The 19,048-nt window shown below is 31.8% G+C and overlaps 2 protein-coding genes and 1 pseudogene across 3 annotated transcripts; 2 read left to right on the top strand and 1 right to left on the bottom strand.

Annotated features, from left to right (window-relative positions):
• The first annotated feature begins 4,004 nt into the window (after positions 1-4,004).
• On the top strand, positions 4,005-6,366 carry AT5G37010 (rho GTPase-activating protein). The gene is made up of 2 exons (NM_123059.3): positions 4,005-5,283; positions 5,397-6,366. The coding sequence occupies exons 1-2, from the start codon at positions 4,219-4,221 to the stop codon at positions 6,243-6,245; spliced, it is 1,914 nt and encodes a 637-aa protein (NP_198517.2). The 5' UTR covers positions 4,005-4,218; the 3' UTR covers positions 6,246-6,366.
• Positions 6,367-6,548: 182 nt separating this feature from the next.
• AT5G37000 (glycosyltransferase family exostosin protein) lies at positions 6,549-9,221 on the bottom strand. The gene is made up of 5 exons (NM_001344161.1): positions 8,473-9,221; positions 8,235-8,365; positions 7,652-7,997; positions 7,231-7,556; positions 6,549-7,142 (listed from the first exon to the last, which is right to left on the bottom strand). Exons 1-5 carry the CDS (start codon positions 8,989-8,991, stop codon positions 6,800-6,802), a joined length of 1,665 nt encoding a protein of 554 aa, NP_001318682.1. The 5' UTR covers positions 8,992-9,221; the 3' UTR covers positions 6,549-6,799.
• A 1,741-nt stretch (positions 9,222-10,962) lies between these two features.
• AT5G36990 lies at positions 10,963-12,172 on the top strand (annotated as a pseudogene; the record flags this gene model as incomplete). The annotated part of the gene is made up of 1 exon: positions 10,963-12,172.
• Between the last annotated feature and the right edge of the window lie 6,876 nt (positions 12,173-19,048).

Genomic DNA, 19,048 nt, shown 5'->3' with positions numbered 1-19,048 from the left:
TGCAACAATACCCTTTCATGTTGTCCATTTTTAAAAATACTCATTCCCTTGAACAAAATAACCAATTTACCCTCATCTAATAGGAACATGTAACTGAAAACTGAAATTTTCCCGCCAAAAAAAATATTCCGCCAAACTTTTTTCCCGCCAAAAAAAAAAATTCCCGCCATTTTTTTTTTTTTAACAAAATTTTCCTCAGCCAAAACAAATGCTTTTAAAAATCCTTGTAAATTTTTTTTGTCAGGAAATAGATTTACAACGGATTTTAAAAGAATTTTAAAAGGGTTTTAAAATATTTACAAGGGATTTTAAAAGGGTTTTAAAATATTTACAAGGGATTTTAAAAGGTTTTAAAAAGATTTACAACAGTTTTTAAAGGGTCTTCTTGTAAATCCTTGAAAAATCTTTTAAAAACCCTTGTACATCTTTTAAAACCTTTAAAAGTCTCTTGTAAATCTTTTAAAACTTTTTTAAAATCCTTTGTAAATCTTTTAAAACACTTTTAAACACTTTAAAAATCTTTAAAAAACCTTTGTAAATCTTTTAAAACCCTTTCAAATCACTTGTAAATATTTTAAAAACCTTTTAAAATCCCTTGTAAATCTTTTAAACCCTTTTAAAATTCCTTGTAAAATTTTTTAAAACCCTTTTAAAATCTCTTGTAAATCTTTTAAAATACTTTTAAACCCTTTAAAAATCTTTAAAAAACCTTTGTAAATCTTTTAAAGCCCTTTAAAATCCCTTGTAAATATTTTATACCCCTTTTAAATTCCCTTCTAAATCTTTTAAAACCCTTTTGAAATCCCTTGTAAATATTTTAACACCCTTTTCAAACAATTTTAAATCCTTTAAAAATCTTTTAAAAACCTTTGTAAATATTTTAAATTCCTTTCAAATCCCTTTTAAATCTTTTAAAACCCTTTTAAAATCCCTTGTAAATCTTTTAAAACCCTTTAAAAATCCCTTGTAAATATTTTAAAACCCTTTAAAAACAATTTTAAAACCCTTTTAAAACAATTTTAAACCCTTTAGAAAACCTTTGTAAATCTTTTAAATCCCTTTAAAATCCCTTGTAAATCTCTTAAAACCCTTTTAAAATTCATTGTAAATATTTTAAAATCATTTGTAAATATTTAAAACCCTTTTAAAATCCCTTGTAATTATTTTCAAACCCTTTTAAAATCCCTTATAAATCTTTTAAAACCCTTTTAAAATACCTTGTAAATTTTTTTCCCGCCAAAATATTTTTTTTGCGGGAAAAATAATATTGGAAAACAAAGTTTGGCGGGAAACTTTTGACGGAAAATTTATTTTCGAATATTTTAGGCAAAAAAATATTAATATTTCATTTTGTTAACCTAAAACAATTTTCAAATAGGGTAAAATGGTCATTAAAAATTTAAAGAGGGTAGAAATAAAATTGACTAAAAAAAAGGGTAGAGTTGAAAAGGGGCATCATGGAAAGGGCATTAGAAATAATTTTTCTTAAATCTATACATAGTTTTTTATATATATAATATTGTTATCAATGAATTTTCCTGTAAACACTATTTAATCTCGTTTCATATTTTTGTAATTCTTTTCTTAATTTTGATGTTTGTGATTAGGAGTAAGGGTGGGCATTTCGGTCTAACTTCGGGTTCGCTTTGGGTTCGGTTCAGTTCGGTTTATTTGGGTCTCGTAACACTCTAACCAAACTCAACCAAAGTAAGTTTGGTTTGATTTGTGTTTGGATTAGTTTATGTTCGGTTCAAACAATGAATTAATGTAACAAAACAAATTTTTTTAGTTCGTTGTCATTTGAACTTTGAATTTGATAATAAATTAAAGTAATCAACAAGTTCAAGTTGTAAAGTTAAATTGAATAATCCAAATAAACCATGAAATTTTGTACAATATAATTAATATGATTAATAAATAATAAAATAAACACATTGGGTTATCGGTTCGGTTTGGTTTTAAACCGAATGGTTGAGAAAAAACTGAACAAAACGGTTTGAGTCTAGGCTTAGATTTAGTTTGGATCGGTTCGGTTTGGTTTAAATGATTACCACTATTTAGGAGTGGAGAAATATTGGATACTCTTGAATTTCAGAGAATCCAAATCTAGTAAACAATTATTGGAATCTGAAGTTATGAATATCCATGGGTTTCCGGATGCGATTAAGATCTACTCAAAATAGCTAATAGTATTAAAATAATTTTGAAGATCAAGAGATGTCTGATTTGTGGCTTTAGATATTTAGAAATTATATTCTTGTAATATTTTTATTTTTGTTGTAAGTAAATACTAGTTATTTTTTTTAGTTATATTTTTGTTTTCTATCGTAATAAACTAATATATATATATATAATTTATTATTAACATCAATCTAGTAATGTTAAATTGCTAATCACGAAAAACTTGACCAAATAACTTGACAACCATATATATAAATAGGGTTATAGGTTGATCTGATTCATTAAATTGATAGATTAGAATTTATTTATGCTAAACTAATAAGGGAAAAATATTAAAAAATATCGAAAAATCGCTCATAGTGTATCTAATGGATGACTTTACGTACACCTAAGAAACTCTCTAAGCTACTACAATAGTTTAGTATACACTAACAACACACATATATATATATATATATACTAATAAATAATAGTATTCAATTAATTAAAAACTTATGCAATAAATTAAAAATAACAAAACTAAAAAGAATACCAAGTTAGTTTTAGTTCATATACCATAGATATTAAGTTTTTTTTTTTTGATAATTTCATATATTTAATATTCTATATTCTTTAAGTTTCAGTATCTTTTCAAATATAGAAGAATTTTTTATATGTAAAATTAAATATTTGAAATTAAAAAAAAAAAAATCTTGTAAGTATATTTAATATTTGTATATATTTGGTATTCTTTTTAGTTTTATTATTTTTAATTCAAGTTTTTAATTAACTGAATATTGCTACGTATAGCAAATTGTTGTCGTAGCTCAGTTTCTTAAGTGTGCATGAGGTCAGTTGTTAGATTTTCGATGGACACATTTTTCCTTAATTATTTAAACAAAATGTCGAATTCAAACACATCCATCCAAGCAATTGGTATCCGCGAAGGCAACGTTTTGGAGCTCATAAAACGATATCTTTTTGATTTAACATAGATTTCTAACCGAAAGTTAACCTTATTTACAAAAATTTAACGATATGTCAGAAATGACAAGTTAACAAAACTTGACCATTTTATCAAAAAGTAAAAAAAAAATTGTAATTTAAATAGTATTTGAAAGTTCAGGTTTTTTCGTACCAAATTTAAAAGTTCATGATTTTTTGATTTGAATGGTTATAGAAAATAAATAAATTAAACTAAGAATAGATACAATATTTATCAATGAATAAATTCTATTTTAGGATTTTTCCCGTCTCTTATTGGTTTAGTTCTCCGATCCCCCATACATGCTTATTTGTTAGAGTTGGGCATTTTGTAGCCTTTTGTCCATTTGCCGTTTGGGCTTTGGATAGGTTCTTGTTTTCGTTTCATTATGAGTTTAAAAATAATAGTTTTTAAGTTTGGTTTCTTGTGTTGTAAATTTCCCTGATAAAATTTGATCGAGAAAAAAAACAAAATTTTTCTACTTAAAACTTGAAAATTACTACTAGTAACCATGGAAATTCTTCCAAGATTCTTTTCATAATCAGACAAAAAACACATAACATGCATTTAACCGTTAGAAATTTAAACTCGTATAATATAAAGATTATTTGGAACTTTAAAGAAGATGATTTCGCTTTTGAAAAAAAAAACGTTCAGAGGACTAATTGATAAAATATTCTATATCTCTCTTCCACGTATAACGGCTCTCTTTTGCCAACTGTCGAATATTTCAAATGTTCCTTCCCTTTAACCAACAAAAGTCAATTTCAATTCACCCCAAAACTCCTCAAAGTTATCAATCTAGTCTACAATTTCGACTCGAGACAAGACTCAAGGGTGAAACAAGTGATAAGTTTCTTATTTGAGGAGCTATATGTAAATAATACATATAAAGAAAGTTAGTAGACATATTTCAGTTAATTAATAAACTAAAGGGACCTGTATCTTTTCTCTAATATCAACATTTCAAAAAAAAGTTTCTCCTCAGAATTTGAACTTTTGAATTTCTTCAAACTCAAAAACGCTCTCTTCATCTTCTTCACCAAGAGCGTCTGCTTCAATTTCTTCAGCAAATGGGTTGCTGTCTCAGCAAAAATCCTCCTCAAGCTTCTTCATCTTCTCTAATTGACGGATCTTGTTCCGTAAAATCACCAGATCTGAACAAATCCGCCATTGATACACCTCTGAAACTAGAAGCACAAGAGAAGAAGATTCAAGTAGAAGAATCGAAACCAAGGAATGAAGAAGAAAAGATACAAGAAGATAATAATAGCAAGCCGAGGAAAGAAGTGTTCGTGATAAAACATCGGAGAAGCCATGAGAAATCATCGAAGACGACGACAGATCCGGAAGATTCTTCTGTTTCCGATGTGAAATCAACCGGTTCGAATCATAATCCGGTTGATGTAGATGCGATTTTGATCCAGTGTGGGAGATTGAGTCGGAGTAACTCAGCCGCTGCGAAAACTAGGAGATATTCTGGATCTAAGAGGAGTTTCGATTTTGATCAGAACGGTGGTGACGCGGATGCGGAAGATGGCGGAGAAGACGAAGAAGCTGAGAGGAGGATTCATCGTCAGCGCCAACGTGGTGGAGAATCGCCTCGGGAACGGAGAAGACGAACTCCGAGTAGAGAGAGGGATGATTCGAAGAGTAATCGATCGGGAAGTAGAGAGAGAGGAAGTAGTGGTAACGGTGGTGGAAGTCGACGAGTGAGTAGATCTCCGGGAAGAAGATCGGAGATAAACCCTAATTCCAGTGGCAATTCTGTGAATTCGAGTAACAACAATAGACCTGGGAAATTTGTATCTGTTCCTGCAACAGATAAAGCTTTAAGCAACAACAATGGAGATGGATCTGTGAAACGGATTACTGTTAAGAGAAACGTTGGAAAAGCGGCTTCTCCGAGGTCTCAGTCACCGGCGAGAGCTGCGAGTCAGCCTTCTCCGTCGAAGCTTAGCCGGAAAACGGAGCATTCTCCGTATAGGAGGAATCCACTGAGTGAGATTGATCCAAACTCTGTAGCGTTTCCACTCTCTCAAGGTGATAAATTGGGTTCTGGTAACAACATAAGGATGATGAATAGAGACAATGAAAATCAAGGATTGGTTAAAGAATCTGGAACTTTCGTAGCTCAGGTATTTGAATCTCCTAATCAAGTACTTGGTATTGTTGGAATGAATTGGAATAAGGAGGTTTTAGTGTTTGTGTATCGTTGTAGTGAATGTTTATAATGTTTGTGTGTTTTCAGAAGTTGAATCCTGTGATGAATACAAAGACGGTTACACAAGCGCCAATCCGAAGAACCGCGAGCCCGAGTCGTGCCATCAAGGAGCAGCAAGAGGCAGTGGAAGAGTGTAAGATAGTGGTTTCATCTGGAACTGAGTTGGCTAAGCCACAAATTGTGAGCAGGAGCAGATCTTTGAGGAAATCTCGTGATTTCGATTTCAGTCCCGAAGCATTGCTCTCAAACAATATCGATATCAACAATGTTAACAGTAACAATGCAACTGCAGGATCAACGTTTCCGTCTTATACAGCTTTGCTTTTAGAAGATATTCAGAATTTCCACCAGAAGAGTGTTAATGTCAGTGCGTTAAGTTCATCTATGTCCAAGGCTTGTTCCATTGTCGAAGCAGTTGCAGATCTTAACTCTGCTACGAATCAACATCAAAGAACCGAGGTCAGTTTCACATCCGCTGCAGCGAAGAAAGCGGATTTAATGGAGCCGAGTTTCGAGAAGTATGTGACTGTTAAGAGAGGTGGTTCTTCGTTGGATGACATGGAAGAGCAAGAATCTTCAGGAAGCAACAGTTTTACGGGAAGTAGTTGCGTGGTGCAGCGACAGGGATACTCATCGTCGTCTTCATGGGAACCGAATTCAGCTGAATCGACGGATCGAGTGAGTATGAGATCATCAAACAAACAAGAACGTGATCGGAGTCCACTTGGTGTGAATTATGAGAAACAAGAGTTTGATCCGTTGAAGAAGAATGGTGTTGGAGTTGGACGCAAAAGAGTAGCTGTTGTTGATTCGTCGTCTTCAGGCAAAGGTGTTCTTCAGGCAACAACGACTCGTGTTGCTGCAGTATCAATGTAATAATGAATTTGTTGTTTCTTATAGGTTGCAGAGTAGCAACTGGTGTTTGGTTCCTTTTGTAATCACTTGATCATTTCAATTGAATATTGCTTCTTCAGGGTTCAAAAAACTTAATTTTCTTAAACCACATGATCAAAAATGTTGAATTGGCCAAGTCTATTTGATGAAGTGAAGGGAAGTCTAATGGGAAATCAAAGAAGAGTGAGGCGAAGAAGATGGACTCTTTGAAGCAGGACTTGTTCTCTTCAGCTTAGTGGTAGTAAGGTTGAAGAAGACAATACTAGTAAAGTGTTGATCCATGGAGGAGATGTGACAAACTCTGATTGGTTTGAGAACTCGTTTCTCATTGAATCAGTTAAGAGTTTTCGTGTTTAGCTCCCATCTCTAGTACATGGGAGCTAAACACATCGTTGAATATTCAACACATTTAACATAAAGGATCAACAGAATCCACTAACGGAGTTCAATACAGTTTATAAAGGGAGTGGTGATAACAGATAACTATACAATGCATTCACCTATATGTTGTCTTGGGTTACATGGTATGAATGTTTTCACCTGGTTTTAATTCTATGAACTCGGCTGTACCAAATAGAATGCAAAATCATATGGAATTGATCGAACTTCACCGGTTTCTTGTGCCACAGGAAATGTTGCTGCACCGCTTTAACCCTTGCTTGCATGCCAATATATCTATCTTCGGGTATGGATAGCAGAATGTTTCTCAGATTCGGTATATCTTTCTCCTCAACAAACACAGCAAATTCCTCCCAGTTCAAAACCTCGAAAAAGGGAGGCACGTAGTTGTCAGCAATGATAACCGGAACACATTCATTAATGATAGCCTCGACAACCCTAGGAGTGTGGACTTCATAACCCCTCGCACATATGCAGTACCTGTTGAAATGGGAGCTAAACTTCTCACAACCAAAATCAATATGGTTTATAGAGGATGATGATAGAAAAGGCCTTTCCTTGACCTTACCTGCTGCTCTTCATATATTCTCGGTATTGTTTCTTGCTTTTAGGGTCACGAGGCATTGGACCAAAAATCTTCATGTCAGGTTCTTTATTCTCCCAAAGCTTCACTAGTATCGGACGGAGATATCCGTGCATGCTGCCAGCAAAGAATGCAAGAATCTTCCTTTCGGACGAAGTTTTTCCACCGAGATACTCAAGAGGGGCCTCGGAAGAGCGTATATATGTTACCGGTAAAGCAGTATCGGTCCCAATTCTGAAGCCTTGGGCAACATTTGAGTTACAAAGTGATCTAACACTGTTCTTCATGGTTTTTGTTGTCAGTTTGTTGCCCTGCGAGTAACATAACAAACAGCATCAAAGAGTTTATATGACTCTCACTGATATATAATACAAAAGAAAGACAAAAAAAAAGAAAATGATAGTACCCAATCATGACAAGCAACAAGAAAATGATCAGCTCCACCAGTTCGGTTCCAGAACTTATACTTTCCTGCTATCAGATCGACATATTCTTTCAAATGGTCTGCAAGACTCTTCGGTGTCTGAAAATCCAGTCCCAGAGAGGACCTAAGAGCTTTTATGCTGATGGGTATGTAGAACAAATGAGCCTTCCTGGGGTCTTTTACTACAAACTTCTTGTTGCTTTCCATGAGTTTCATAAACCAACCTTCTGAAGCGTATATTCCTCGAGGCATCGGCGTGTGGAATATTGGTTTCCCTCCTTCCTTGTACACATAAATCTTGAGTTTCCTCTCCATCAAGTCATAACTCCTAAACAAGCAACACATTGAAAATCTTGACATATCACCACTCCTACTCAAAACACTCCAAAAATCTCAAATTTAGCTAACCAACAGTCTCTAACTTAGTCCCTAGATTTTTACTCCATTCATAATAAGTACAAGGAACATATGAATAACAAGAGTGGCGGAAACTAGTACTACCATTGTAGGATTAGAAGCTGATGTTTACACATTGTGAGAGAGAGGTGTGCATTGTATGGCTCACCTTAGAAACTTGGAGATATTTCGATAAACCAAAGGATTAAGTCCAAGAAAATCATGAACAAGAGAGACTTTCTCAATCTCGGATCTCGCAGAGAGCATTTCAGAGTCTCTAGCAGATGACCACCGAGGCTTCTACAAGAATGGCCAAGAAAAAAAACAAAAATGATATATAGGTACCCTTCAACCCTTATATGGTTTCTTGAAATCAAAAATGAGAATTCAAGGATCAAAATTCTTACAGGAGATTTAAAAGAAGAAAGACTCTGGATCAGCAATGAGTTCATCTGAGATATCGAAATCGCACTCCCTTGCTTGTGCCTCCTCAGAGATAAAACATTACCCTTTCTACTATCTTTAACCCTAATCATAACCGAATTTGGATCTGACTCTGACTCTGAGCTAACAACCACCATTTTAGGATTCCTTAAAGATATATTTCCTATAGCAATAAAAGATACATTCATCTCTACCTTCTCCTTACTAATCACCACATCATTTTCGCTATCAAGATCCTCCTTTTTATTTTCAAGTTCCTCATCATCATCATCAGAAAGATTTGTGTAGTTCATCACAGAAACTTGAGTGACATTGGAGTTAGTTAACTCAATCACTGAAACCTTAATTGGAGACAAGCAAAAAGAATTCCGACAGGGAATACCAAAACACTGAACAAGCAGAACAACAAAACCAGCTATAACAATGATTCCCAACAACAATCTCCTGATGTCGGAATGATGAAATCTCGTAATGATTCTCATCGCAACTCGAGTTAACAATCACAGCAAATGCATTTGGAAAGAATTGAGCAATGATACCTCCATTTTGTTTATGTCTTTAACAAAAAGAGCTTCAGAACAAAGACACCATCAAAAAGAAGATCTTCTTGAGTCAGACTGTTGAATCGCGAAAGTGAAGGGTCTTCGATAAACCCAACTAAACTGAAGTGGTTCTGTCTTTTTACTAAATAAATTCGTTATTATATTTTTTAGGTAAATTGGTGAGATATCACTACATTGCTATTTTATTAGTCCAAGATGGTCAATAAATAGTCTATACAGTCTCACGTTAATATACAGAAAGGTAGTTACGAAAGAAACTAATGTATACAGACGTTAAACACACGTCTTTTTAATTAATTAGATAATATATATTTGTTTTTAAAATTTTGAATCACAATATAATCATGAATCTTTTTAGATTTCTCTTAACTTAGTGTATTATAAATTTAAATCTTAACCAAATCTTCTAAATATTTATATTATTATATATAGAATATTTGGTTCACAATTTCGGATATATTGTAACCTAATCCATATACAAAATATACTTCAAAAATACTAGTATAAATTAATTTAAAGATAATTATCAGAGAGATTTGTCTACTTTCATAATTTTATTAAAATAATATATTTAAAATAAGAATGTTTTGTTAAAATCCATATTTTTCTAAAACTAATTACACGTAAAGAAAATTATTGCATCCAAAATCATTCACAAATTTTTGATGTAATTCGACAAAACAACATCAAAAAGTTTGGATACAGTAGAAAAAAGCTAATTCAAAAGAAAAAAAAACAAAAACACTATAGTCATATTTCATTACAATTATACATATATATATATATTAATAACTGTATTTAATTCTAAATTTATGATATTTGTGAGAGAATAGATTTACATAGGAGTTTCATAAAAAATATATTATTTTATTGTCTTCTTATTTTATTAAATTTTAATTAATTTATAATGGTTATTAATTTATAAAGATTTATTGTAGTTATTGGTTTGAGTCAATTCAGGTTGAAGCCATGAATCACACACTTTTGGGTGCAAAGAGGAGAAATTGTGATGCATAAAGCGGACCTAATGCCCACGGGACTAGCCCAAGTAGTACTGTGGCGGGGCGGGCTTGGACATCAATATTTATGTCCATGAATTATCGGGCTTAGCGGGTTGGCCCATCATGGGTTGCGGGCTGAAGCGGATTGACCCGTTGCGGACAGCGGATTAGCGGGTTGACCCGCCAAAGTAGAAGCAATTCATTTAAAACCTCTTTTTCACTTAGAGTATTTAAAACATTTGGTCACTATTAGAGAGTTTTGGAGTTAAAATGAAAAACCCTAGACATATATATGAGTTTGCCCAACAAGGAAACTGAACAGTGTCTCGTTACAATTCAGCTTTTGATACTTGAGAGATTTTCTTTTGTGAGTAACGTTGAAGACTTGAAGGCTGGAGCTATATTCATCTAAAGACATATGTGACTATAATGGTGATGTTTCATACTTGAACCTTGACCTTAGATTGGATTATGTTTTGATTTTTTTTTTTATGAATTTAAAATTTATCCACCAAAAAAGACGGTTTTACAATAAATGCATCGTTAAGCAAAAAATTTGAAAGCATACTCAAAAAGATAAAAACAGAAGTGAAGAGCTAACGACAATGGGTGTTGAACAAATATCGCAGCCCGCCCTCGAAGACGGGTGATCCAGAAGCAACCAAAGTACTCAACTGATTCTATCTATTCTTATCGATTCGTTTGGCGAGATTGGGAGCTGGAATGGGTGACTCACCATGCCGTCTCCCGTTTCACTCTTTCCAAAAACTGTGTATAGTGAGCTGAAAAACATACTGAAACACAAACAAATGAATTTGCGGCAAGGTAGAGGTGATTGACATAGTTTTTGTTATTTTCTTATTGATAAGAGTCACATGATTCTTACGACATGAGATCAGTAGATCTGGAAACTCAAAGACTTGTCAATGTTCTGAATGCTGAAGAAGAGGGAAGAGCTGCTTTTGATGAATCTGGAGTATCTAAAAAGCAAAGAAGGAAAGTGAGTGGTGAACCAGAACCATCAAAAAAGCAGAAAACGAAAGTGAGTGGTGCATCAGAAACACCTAAAATGCAGAAAAAGAAAAGTAGTGATGAACCATAATCATCTAGAAAACCAAAAATAAAAGTCTATGATGGTGATGATGATGTTGATAACGACGATTATGATGATGAGGGGTTTATTGATGATGATGAAGATGATGCTGACAAGGGAAAGTCATCAAAACCAAAGAAGAGAAGGCAATACTCAGAAGTTTGGGAACATTTCGCATTGATTACCAAGATTAATAGCTTGAGGAAGAGTACAATGCATGCATTTGCAAGAAGAATTATGCGTACAATGCTCACAAAATTGGTACAAACACATTTAGACGTCATTTGCTTAAATGTAAGCTTGTGCCTAAAAATGGTGATATTGGGCAGATGATGGTTAATTCGGAAGCAAGATTGCAAGCTAGAAAGATAAATCAGCATGTTATCCAGCACGATCTGCCATTTACTTATGTGGAGTATGATAGAGTTAGAGAAATTTGGAAATATTTGAATCCGGATGTGAAGTTCTTTAGCCGAAACACAGCAACTGCGGATGTTTATAGGTTTTATGAGTCTAGGATAGATAAGTTAAAGAGAGAATTAGCACAAGTTCTTGGAAGAATTAGCTTCACTACTGATTTATGGTCTGCACTCACGCATGAAGGGTATATGTGCTTGACAACAAATTATATCGACAAAAATTGGAAGTTGAAGAACAAGATCTTAGTGTTTTGTGCTTTGCCTCCTCCGCATACTTGTGCATACTTAGCTATTGAGATTCTTGAAAAGTGGAAAGACTCGGGAATTGATAAGAAAATTTTCTCCATCACGGTAAACGTGTGGGTAACAATGATACAATGCAAGAGATGATCAAATCTCAGCTTATGTCTAGAGATGATTTGTTGTGTGGAGGAGAGTTTTTCCATGTTAGATGTGCAGCTCATGTACTTAATATCATTGTTCAAAAGGGGCTGAAAACGATTAGTGGTACATTGCATTAGATAAGGGAGAGTATTAAGTATGTTTAAGGATCGGAACATTGTGAGATCTTATTTGCAACGTGTGTTGTTTTGTTTAGTGTTTAAGAAAATAAATTTAAGTTTTGTTAATATTGTTTGTTTTGTTTAGTGTTTAAAAAAAGAAATTTAAGTTATATTTTTTTTGTTAATATTGTTTGTTTGTTTTGTTTAGTGTTTAAAATTGTATATTTATATTTTGATTGTTACTTCTAAGTTTTCACCTATTGCATAATGTCCCATATTATTATCGACGCAAATCCGTTAATTCTAAGATTTTATCTCTAGTAAAAGTTTAAATATTTATAATATTTAAACTTTCTATAAATTAATTGAGATGCGTTTAAAAAATGTATTTGTTTTGTTAATATTGTTTGTTTTGTTTAGTATTTAAGATTGTATAATTATATTTTGTTAGTTAATTCTAGAATTTCACCCGTAGTATACCATCTCGTATTATCATCGACCTAAACCTGTCAATTCTAGGACTCCACCCGTAGTATAAATGTTAAATATTTATAAGATTTTGAAACTTTTAAGAGTTTCCATTCTTTGAAATAAAGAACTAGAGTAAACCGAATACGTTTAGTTTTGGACATTTGAGAACTTAATTTTCTTGTTCATTCGTATTCAGAATCATTTTAATCCTTTTTATAGTATGACTCTAAACTATTGCCCAAATTTTTAAGCAATATGGGACATCATACACATATTACTTCTTGTGATTGAATAATATATGTGTGTTTAAAATTTTTGAATCACATCATATACAGAAAAAATCTAATAATTTATTAACTATATGTATTTTATATAAATTTATCAAAATAAATTCAATATAAGATCAAATAAAAGTGAAAGAATAATCATTTATTTATGTTTAAATTAGGTAGAGAAGTTTTAGAAAATTAGTTAAGGTAAGTAACAAATGTGGTTAGTTTAGAGATATTATATATATTAAATTTGGTAATTAAATATTTAAATAATTAATTTTGTTTTTATTTTTATTTTTGGTAGAAAATAGTAACTTTTTCAAAAATTAATGTTATCTAAGATCCGAACACAACTACACCGGGTAATAACCCAAACCATTAAAGTTATTCAAGATCTAAACAAAATTAAACCTGGTAATACCCAACCCAAATGAATTAAAGAGATTAAAAGGAATTGAGGCTCAAAATCCTGTAAAAAATGTATATGTGGATTGATAGAATCGATTAACCACAAATATATTAAAAAAAAAAAAAAGAATTCAATTGATAAAAAAACATTGGACACAGAAAAAAGTCATGGTTTCATGAAAGCATAAACGAGATAATTAAACCTGTATCAAATTAAACGTGGTTCTTGAACCCAAATCACTATGGTAAAGTTAAGTGCTCTTGTAGTTTTTAATTATCTAAGTAATGAAATCCCTGAAAACAACTCGTTTGATTTTAGGAATTCAAGCAAACATGAAAAGGTTCAAGATTGATCAATTCACAAAGTTGCCTTAACTTCAATTTTCGTTGGCTAATAACACTTTATTCAACTAATTTTTTCAACAGATTCATTGACACTCTTGGTTCCCCGATGAATTAAATATAAGATCCTAATCTAGGTCATCATTTTAGATTATGTATTGAGAACAAACATAGATGAAGAACCAATAGATAAAATCTCAAATCGAACAACCTAACAACAACAAATCATGAAATTCCTTCGTAACCCTAAGTTCAGATTTATTTCTAATTAACAAAAGCTATCTTTCATATTTCATGCCGAAAGGTTTAACACAAGTGTTTAATTTTGAAGTTCTAAAAGTTGTTACTTTAAACAAAAGACTTTTGTACTACAAAATATAGAAATAAATTTATTTTAAAAGTAGTTAAAAACACATTTCAAAATATATTACTTCCCCTAGTATTTGTATAAACAACTAGATAAGGTCCGCTTAAATAGGCGGGTGTAAGATATAAATTCAAATTTTTATCGATAATATTTAAAATTTGAATAGTAAATAGTGATTCACACGCCTTTTTAAAATTTAATTTTGTATTTTCTTAAACCAAATTTCAATCTTACAAATTCGATTTTTCAATACAATTTAAATATCTACTTTATCATAATACAATCCACTTTATTCGATTGTATTAAAATTGAAATACAAGTTGATTTTCTAATACAAATATAGTTTTATTCTATACATTTCATCTTATTTTTAGTTTTCGTTTTTAGTTAAAAAATTAAAGTTAAATATTTTAGATATCTATGTTTCTTTTTTTTTTAGTTTTCCTATTTATTTAAGAGAAAAGTAAATATTTGTTGACACATGTCAACATCTGAACGATAGACTTGACGCGTGTCACAATCACACGAGTTAGTATTTTAAAAACCATATTTTATATAATAAGAAGATATATGAACTCATATTGTATTATAACATTACACAATACTCTAAACAAAATTAGACTTAGTTCATAAGATGCAATAAATGTCAATTACATAAACATTGGTTACTTTTGGAAAAAGAGAAGCCACCAATTAATTTTTGTTCCAAGATAATACGCGTACCAATGGTGTATTATATTTTCTTGCAAAGTATATCCCATCAATTCTGGCAGCCCATACGCGTAGCTGGCCACATCGAGGAATAAGTCTTGGTCCTGCTTTGTATACTTCAATGTCGTATGAATACGAATTGTTAGGTCCTTGCCTAAAAATACAATTCCATCTTGTTAAATTGGGTATTTCATCATGGAATCTAATGACAAATGGAGTGGCATTGAAGTTTAATTGTTTTACGCCAAGATTGTCATCTTCGGAACGACAATGATATTCGAGAATTTGACCAGGAGCGAGTTGATTAAGAATCTCGACTATATTTTTTATGCAAGCTTGATTTAGCCCAAAATACGTAATAGTAATCAAAATTACAAATACAGAATGGTTCATTTTTTGGATCTAAACCCTTTATTGAAGTAACAATGACATCAACATGTAGTATTTATAATTATTTTGTGTGGAAGACGTTTTTTCCTAAAATTACTAGATAAGCGTTTTATGGTTTTAGCTAAATCGAAACATAAATATAAACCAATAAATTCTTTTAATGGTTTTGCTAAATTTGAACATAAATATGAACGACTTAAGTTTTTTTAATAGTTTTAGCTAATTATTACCGGGTTGGCCGATTTTATAGCCATAAACTAATTGCATTCTCAGCTTTTCCCCCTACACTTTTTACCTCTTAAATTTCCACCATAAACTTTGATAATTCTTTAAATTACAACATGTACTTTCGGATTCATCATTAAACATACATTTTCAATTGAACCGGTCATTAAACCGGAATTAACCACAAATTCGCGTTTACTGTACCGCGATTGCGATTTACCCGATTAATCACCTATATCCGTTAAGAAAAGGGTTGACTGATTTTATAGCCATAAACTAATTGCATTCTCAGCTTTCCCCCCCCCACACACTTTTTATTCCTGAAATTTCCACCATAAACTTTGATAATTCTTAAAATTGCAACATGTACTTTCAGATTCATCCTTAAAAATATGATTCCAATTGAACCGGTCATTAAACCGAGATTAACCATAAATCCGCGTTTATTATACCGCTATTGTGATTTACTCGACTAATCCCACACCCGTTAAGAAAACCGTTAAGAAAACGACGTCGTTTTGTCTTTGTTTTATAATGTGAATCTATCTATATATGTTATGTGTTGTGTTAATTGGTAAGGAAAATGACAAATCGAACTAGATAAAATTCCTAATCATAAGGATAGATAAGACTCCAAATCAATCAGTCAACCTAAATAATATCATCTTAAAGAGAACCAACTTCCGAAAATACATCATCCAAAATAGACAAAAGAGGTTGAAGATTGTTCCAATGACAATCTAAATCAATAAAGAACTAGAACTACTCTCATTGATCACATAGATTGTTTCTTTGTGTGAGTGTGATTGTATCGGCTCCATGTGGTGTTTCTTGAAGCTCCATTGTAGGCTTACAAAACAACATTGTTTTCTTAACGGTGTGGGTGATTAGTTGGGTAAATCACAATTGCGGTACAGTAAACGCGGATTTATGGTTAATATCGGTTTAATGACCCGTTCAATTGGAAACATATTTTAAGGATGAATCTGAAAGTACATGTTGCAATTTTATGAATTATCGAAGTTTATGGTAGAAATTTCAGGAGCAAAAAGTGTGGAGGGAAAAGCAGAGAATGCAATTAGTTTATGGCTATAAAATCAGTCAACCCTTTTCTTAACGGATATAGGTGATTAATCGGGTAAATCACAATCGCGGTACAGTAAACGCGAATTTGTGGTTAATTCCGGTTTAATGACCGGTTCAATTGGAAATGTATGTTTAAGGATGAATCCGAAAGTACATGTTGTAATTTAAAGAATTATCAACGTTTATGGTGGAAATTTAAGAGGCAAAAAGTGTGGGGGGAAAAACTGAGAATGCAATTAGTTTATGGCTATAAAATCAGTCAACCTGTGTCTCTCCTTCTGACATGGATCTTTATACATTTTTGTTAAATTTTCTATCATTATACTAAAAAATATCTGAAATATACATTTCACATTATTTTTTTTCTTACATTTATATATTTGTTATTGATACAAACCTCGGAATCCATCTAGTGTTTACGTTTTCCGGTCTCTTGGCTTACGGTTTGAATGAATCCACACTCAACATACTTGATTGAATCCACAATCAAACCACAAATAAATTAACTTGAATTCACAAGATAATTGATCCACACACACCCAAGACTTTAGTGAATCCACACTATGTTCTAATGCATAAACTCAAAAATTCTTTTGAAGAAAAATACTTGTTTATTTCGTAGAAGTCTTGAATACAAATGAAATACTAAGTTGAGCTTATATAATGCTCAAACAAACGATCACAGATTAGAAAGTAGGAAACAAATCCCAAGAAGTAAATGAGAATAGAGCCGTTGGACATTTATTGGTGATCCATGGGTAAAATAGGAAACTCTTAATGCTCTTGTGTCTTGACAACTTGGGCAAATAATGATGTTGTTTGGGACCTACAGACTAGATCAAAATAGGGCTGTTGTGATTTGACCGACTCTGTTGGTTTCCAAAAAATATCCCCAAGTTGCTATGATTTGTTAAACTACTTCTTAACTTAGTACATGAATTGATTCAAAGGTCGCATCTTCATATACTTCCTTCCCGCGGATGCTTGAAACAATATCACGCATAAAGCTTCTGATAATCAGATCAAATCCAAATTTTGTTCCACACTAGATCTCAAACCTAGCTTAGAGCCTTCAGAACCGCCAAATGGTATGAAACATAAGCATGCAATTTTTGCTTCTTGTGCGAGCAATTTTGATGATTGATCACTAAAGAGTACCCATCCTAATCTAGCTGTCTTGGTTTCATATCGTCAAGTTGTGCCCGTATTCCAGAAAAAATTGAGGTAAAACTACTTACAACACAAGAAAGAAAGAAAGAAATATAGATCAGTAATTGTGAGGGTGAAAAAGACTAATATCTAATTCATGTGAATTAAGTGAATAGCCCAAGAACAAGAGAATGAAGCAAAGCACCAGACTTAGGGATTGATTGGTTCTCCCTCTGCCACCCGCAAACGCAAGTGAATAGTTTTATTTATGGTTTTAATTATTAAAAATGTTCAATTTTTCTAATATTATCAATTTATCATAATAATATATTGTATTTATATTTCTTTTAATAGTAATATATTATATTTATTTTGATTACTTATTTTTTATTTAATTACTATCACACCCGCATGTTTACCAGTCATAAAACTCTCGCAAACGCACACATTATCAAACGCTCGATCAGTCGTTCAAAACACTTGATCACCCTTGAAACCGCAACCGCCCGTTTCCGCAAACTTCCGCAGTCGCAACCGCACTAGCTGCGTTTAAACCAGTCAGGCCCTTAGAAGGAAGAATATTGTATGTTTGCATTCAATCACTAATTAATTTATTTCATATTTTCCGAGCTGAAATTGATAATCAGTTTAATATGCAAAAAATATTCATTTGTATAACTGTTTCTCAAATAAATGTTTTATTAATAGCAATTAGTTTAGCAAATATAACATAAATTACTTTTAAAATACATAACTAAAATAAATAAATTATTTGATATCACCTACATACAAGTACAACTAATGAAAACCACAAATCAAACCACTTGCATGCATCTGCCTGCGTAACGTGGTAGAAATTGTTTTATAAAATAATTTTGTTTCAATATAAGTATATGATTAAAAAAATACTAAAAAGCCTATAAAATTTGATATCTTACATTTTCTAATATTTTAACAGTTTTTATTTTTCTATTTTATTTATGTATGAATATATTAATAAACATATGATATATTACTTTTACAGAATAAATGTATGATAAAATAATTACAAATAAATTGTTGATATAAACTCATACATAGTTCAAATTCATTTTATTTTGTTAGTGACAAACTAAATTTGTTTTCTTATAAAATCATATGAATTTAAATCTAAAATTTATTTTTAAAAGCCCAAAGACAACTTCTATCTTTTATTTTTAATTTTCATATTTATCAATTAATTAAATTCTAGTGCTAGATCTTATACGTACTAATGTTTTCATCTTTACAAGATTTCATAAAAATGTTTTTGGATTATTAATAGTCATTTCACTCAATTTAAGTATGAGTACTCTAGGTTTTATTCTAAACATATGTTTAGATATATGTTAGAACAATGTTATAGCAAAACAAGTCTGATATATATTAGATATATGTGATAACGTTCATGCTCCAAGGTTTTTTTCCAGGGATGTTGTTGTACAACGAATATATTGTCTACAATATGGAACAAATCAAGATGCGTTATGTTATCCAAGTCAAACTCCAAAAATCAGTTTA

Source organism: Arabidopsis thaliana, chromosome 5 (assembly GCF_000001735.4).
Source record: "Arabidopsis thaliana chromosome 5, partial sequence".
Lineage (NCBI taxonomy): Eukaryota > Viridiplantae > Streptophyta > Magnoliopsida > Brassicales > Brassicaceae > Arabidopsis > Arabidopsis thaliana.
The sequence above is the reverse complement of the archived record's forward strand: the minus strand, read 5'-3'. Positions and strand labels throughout refer to the sequence as shown.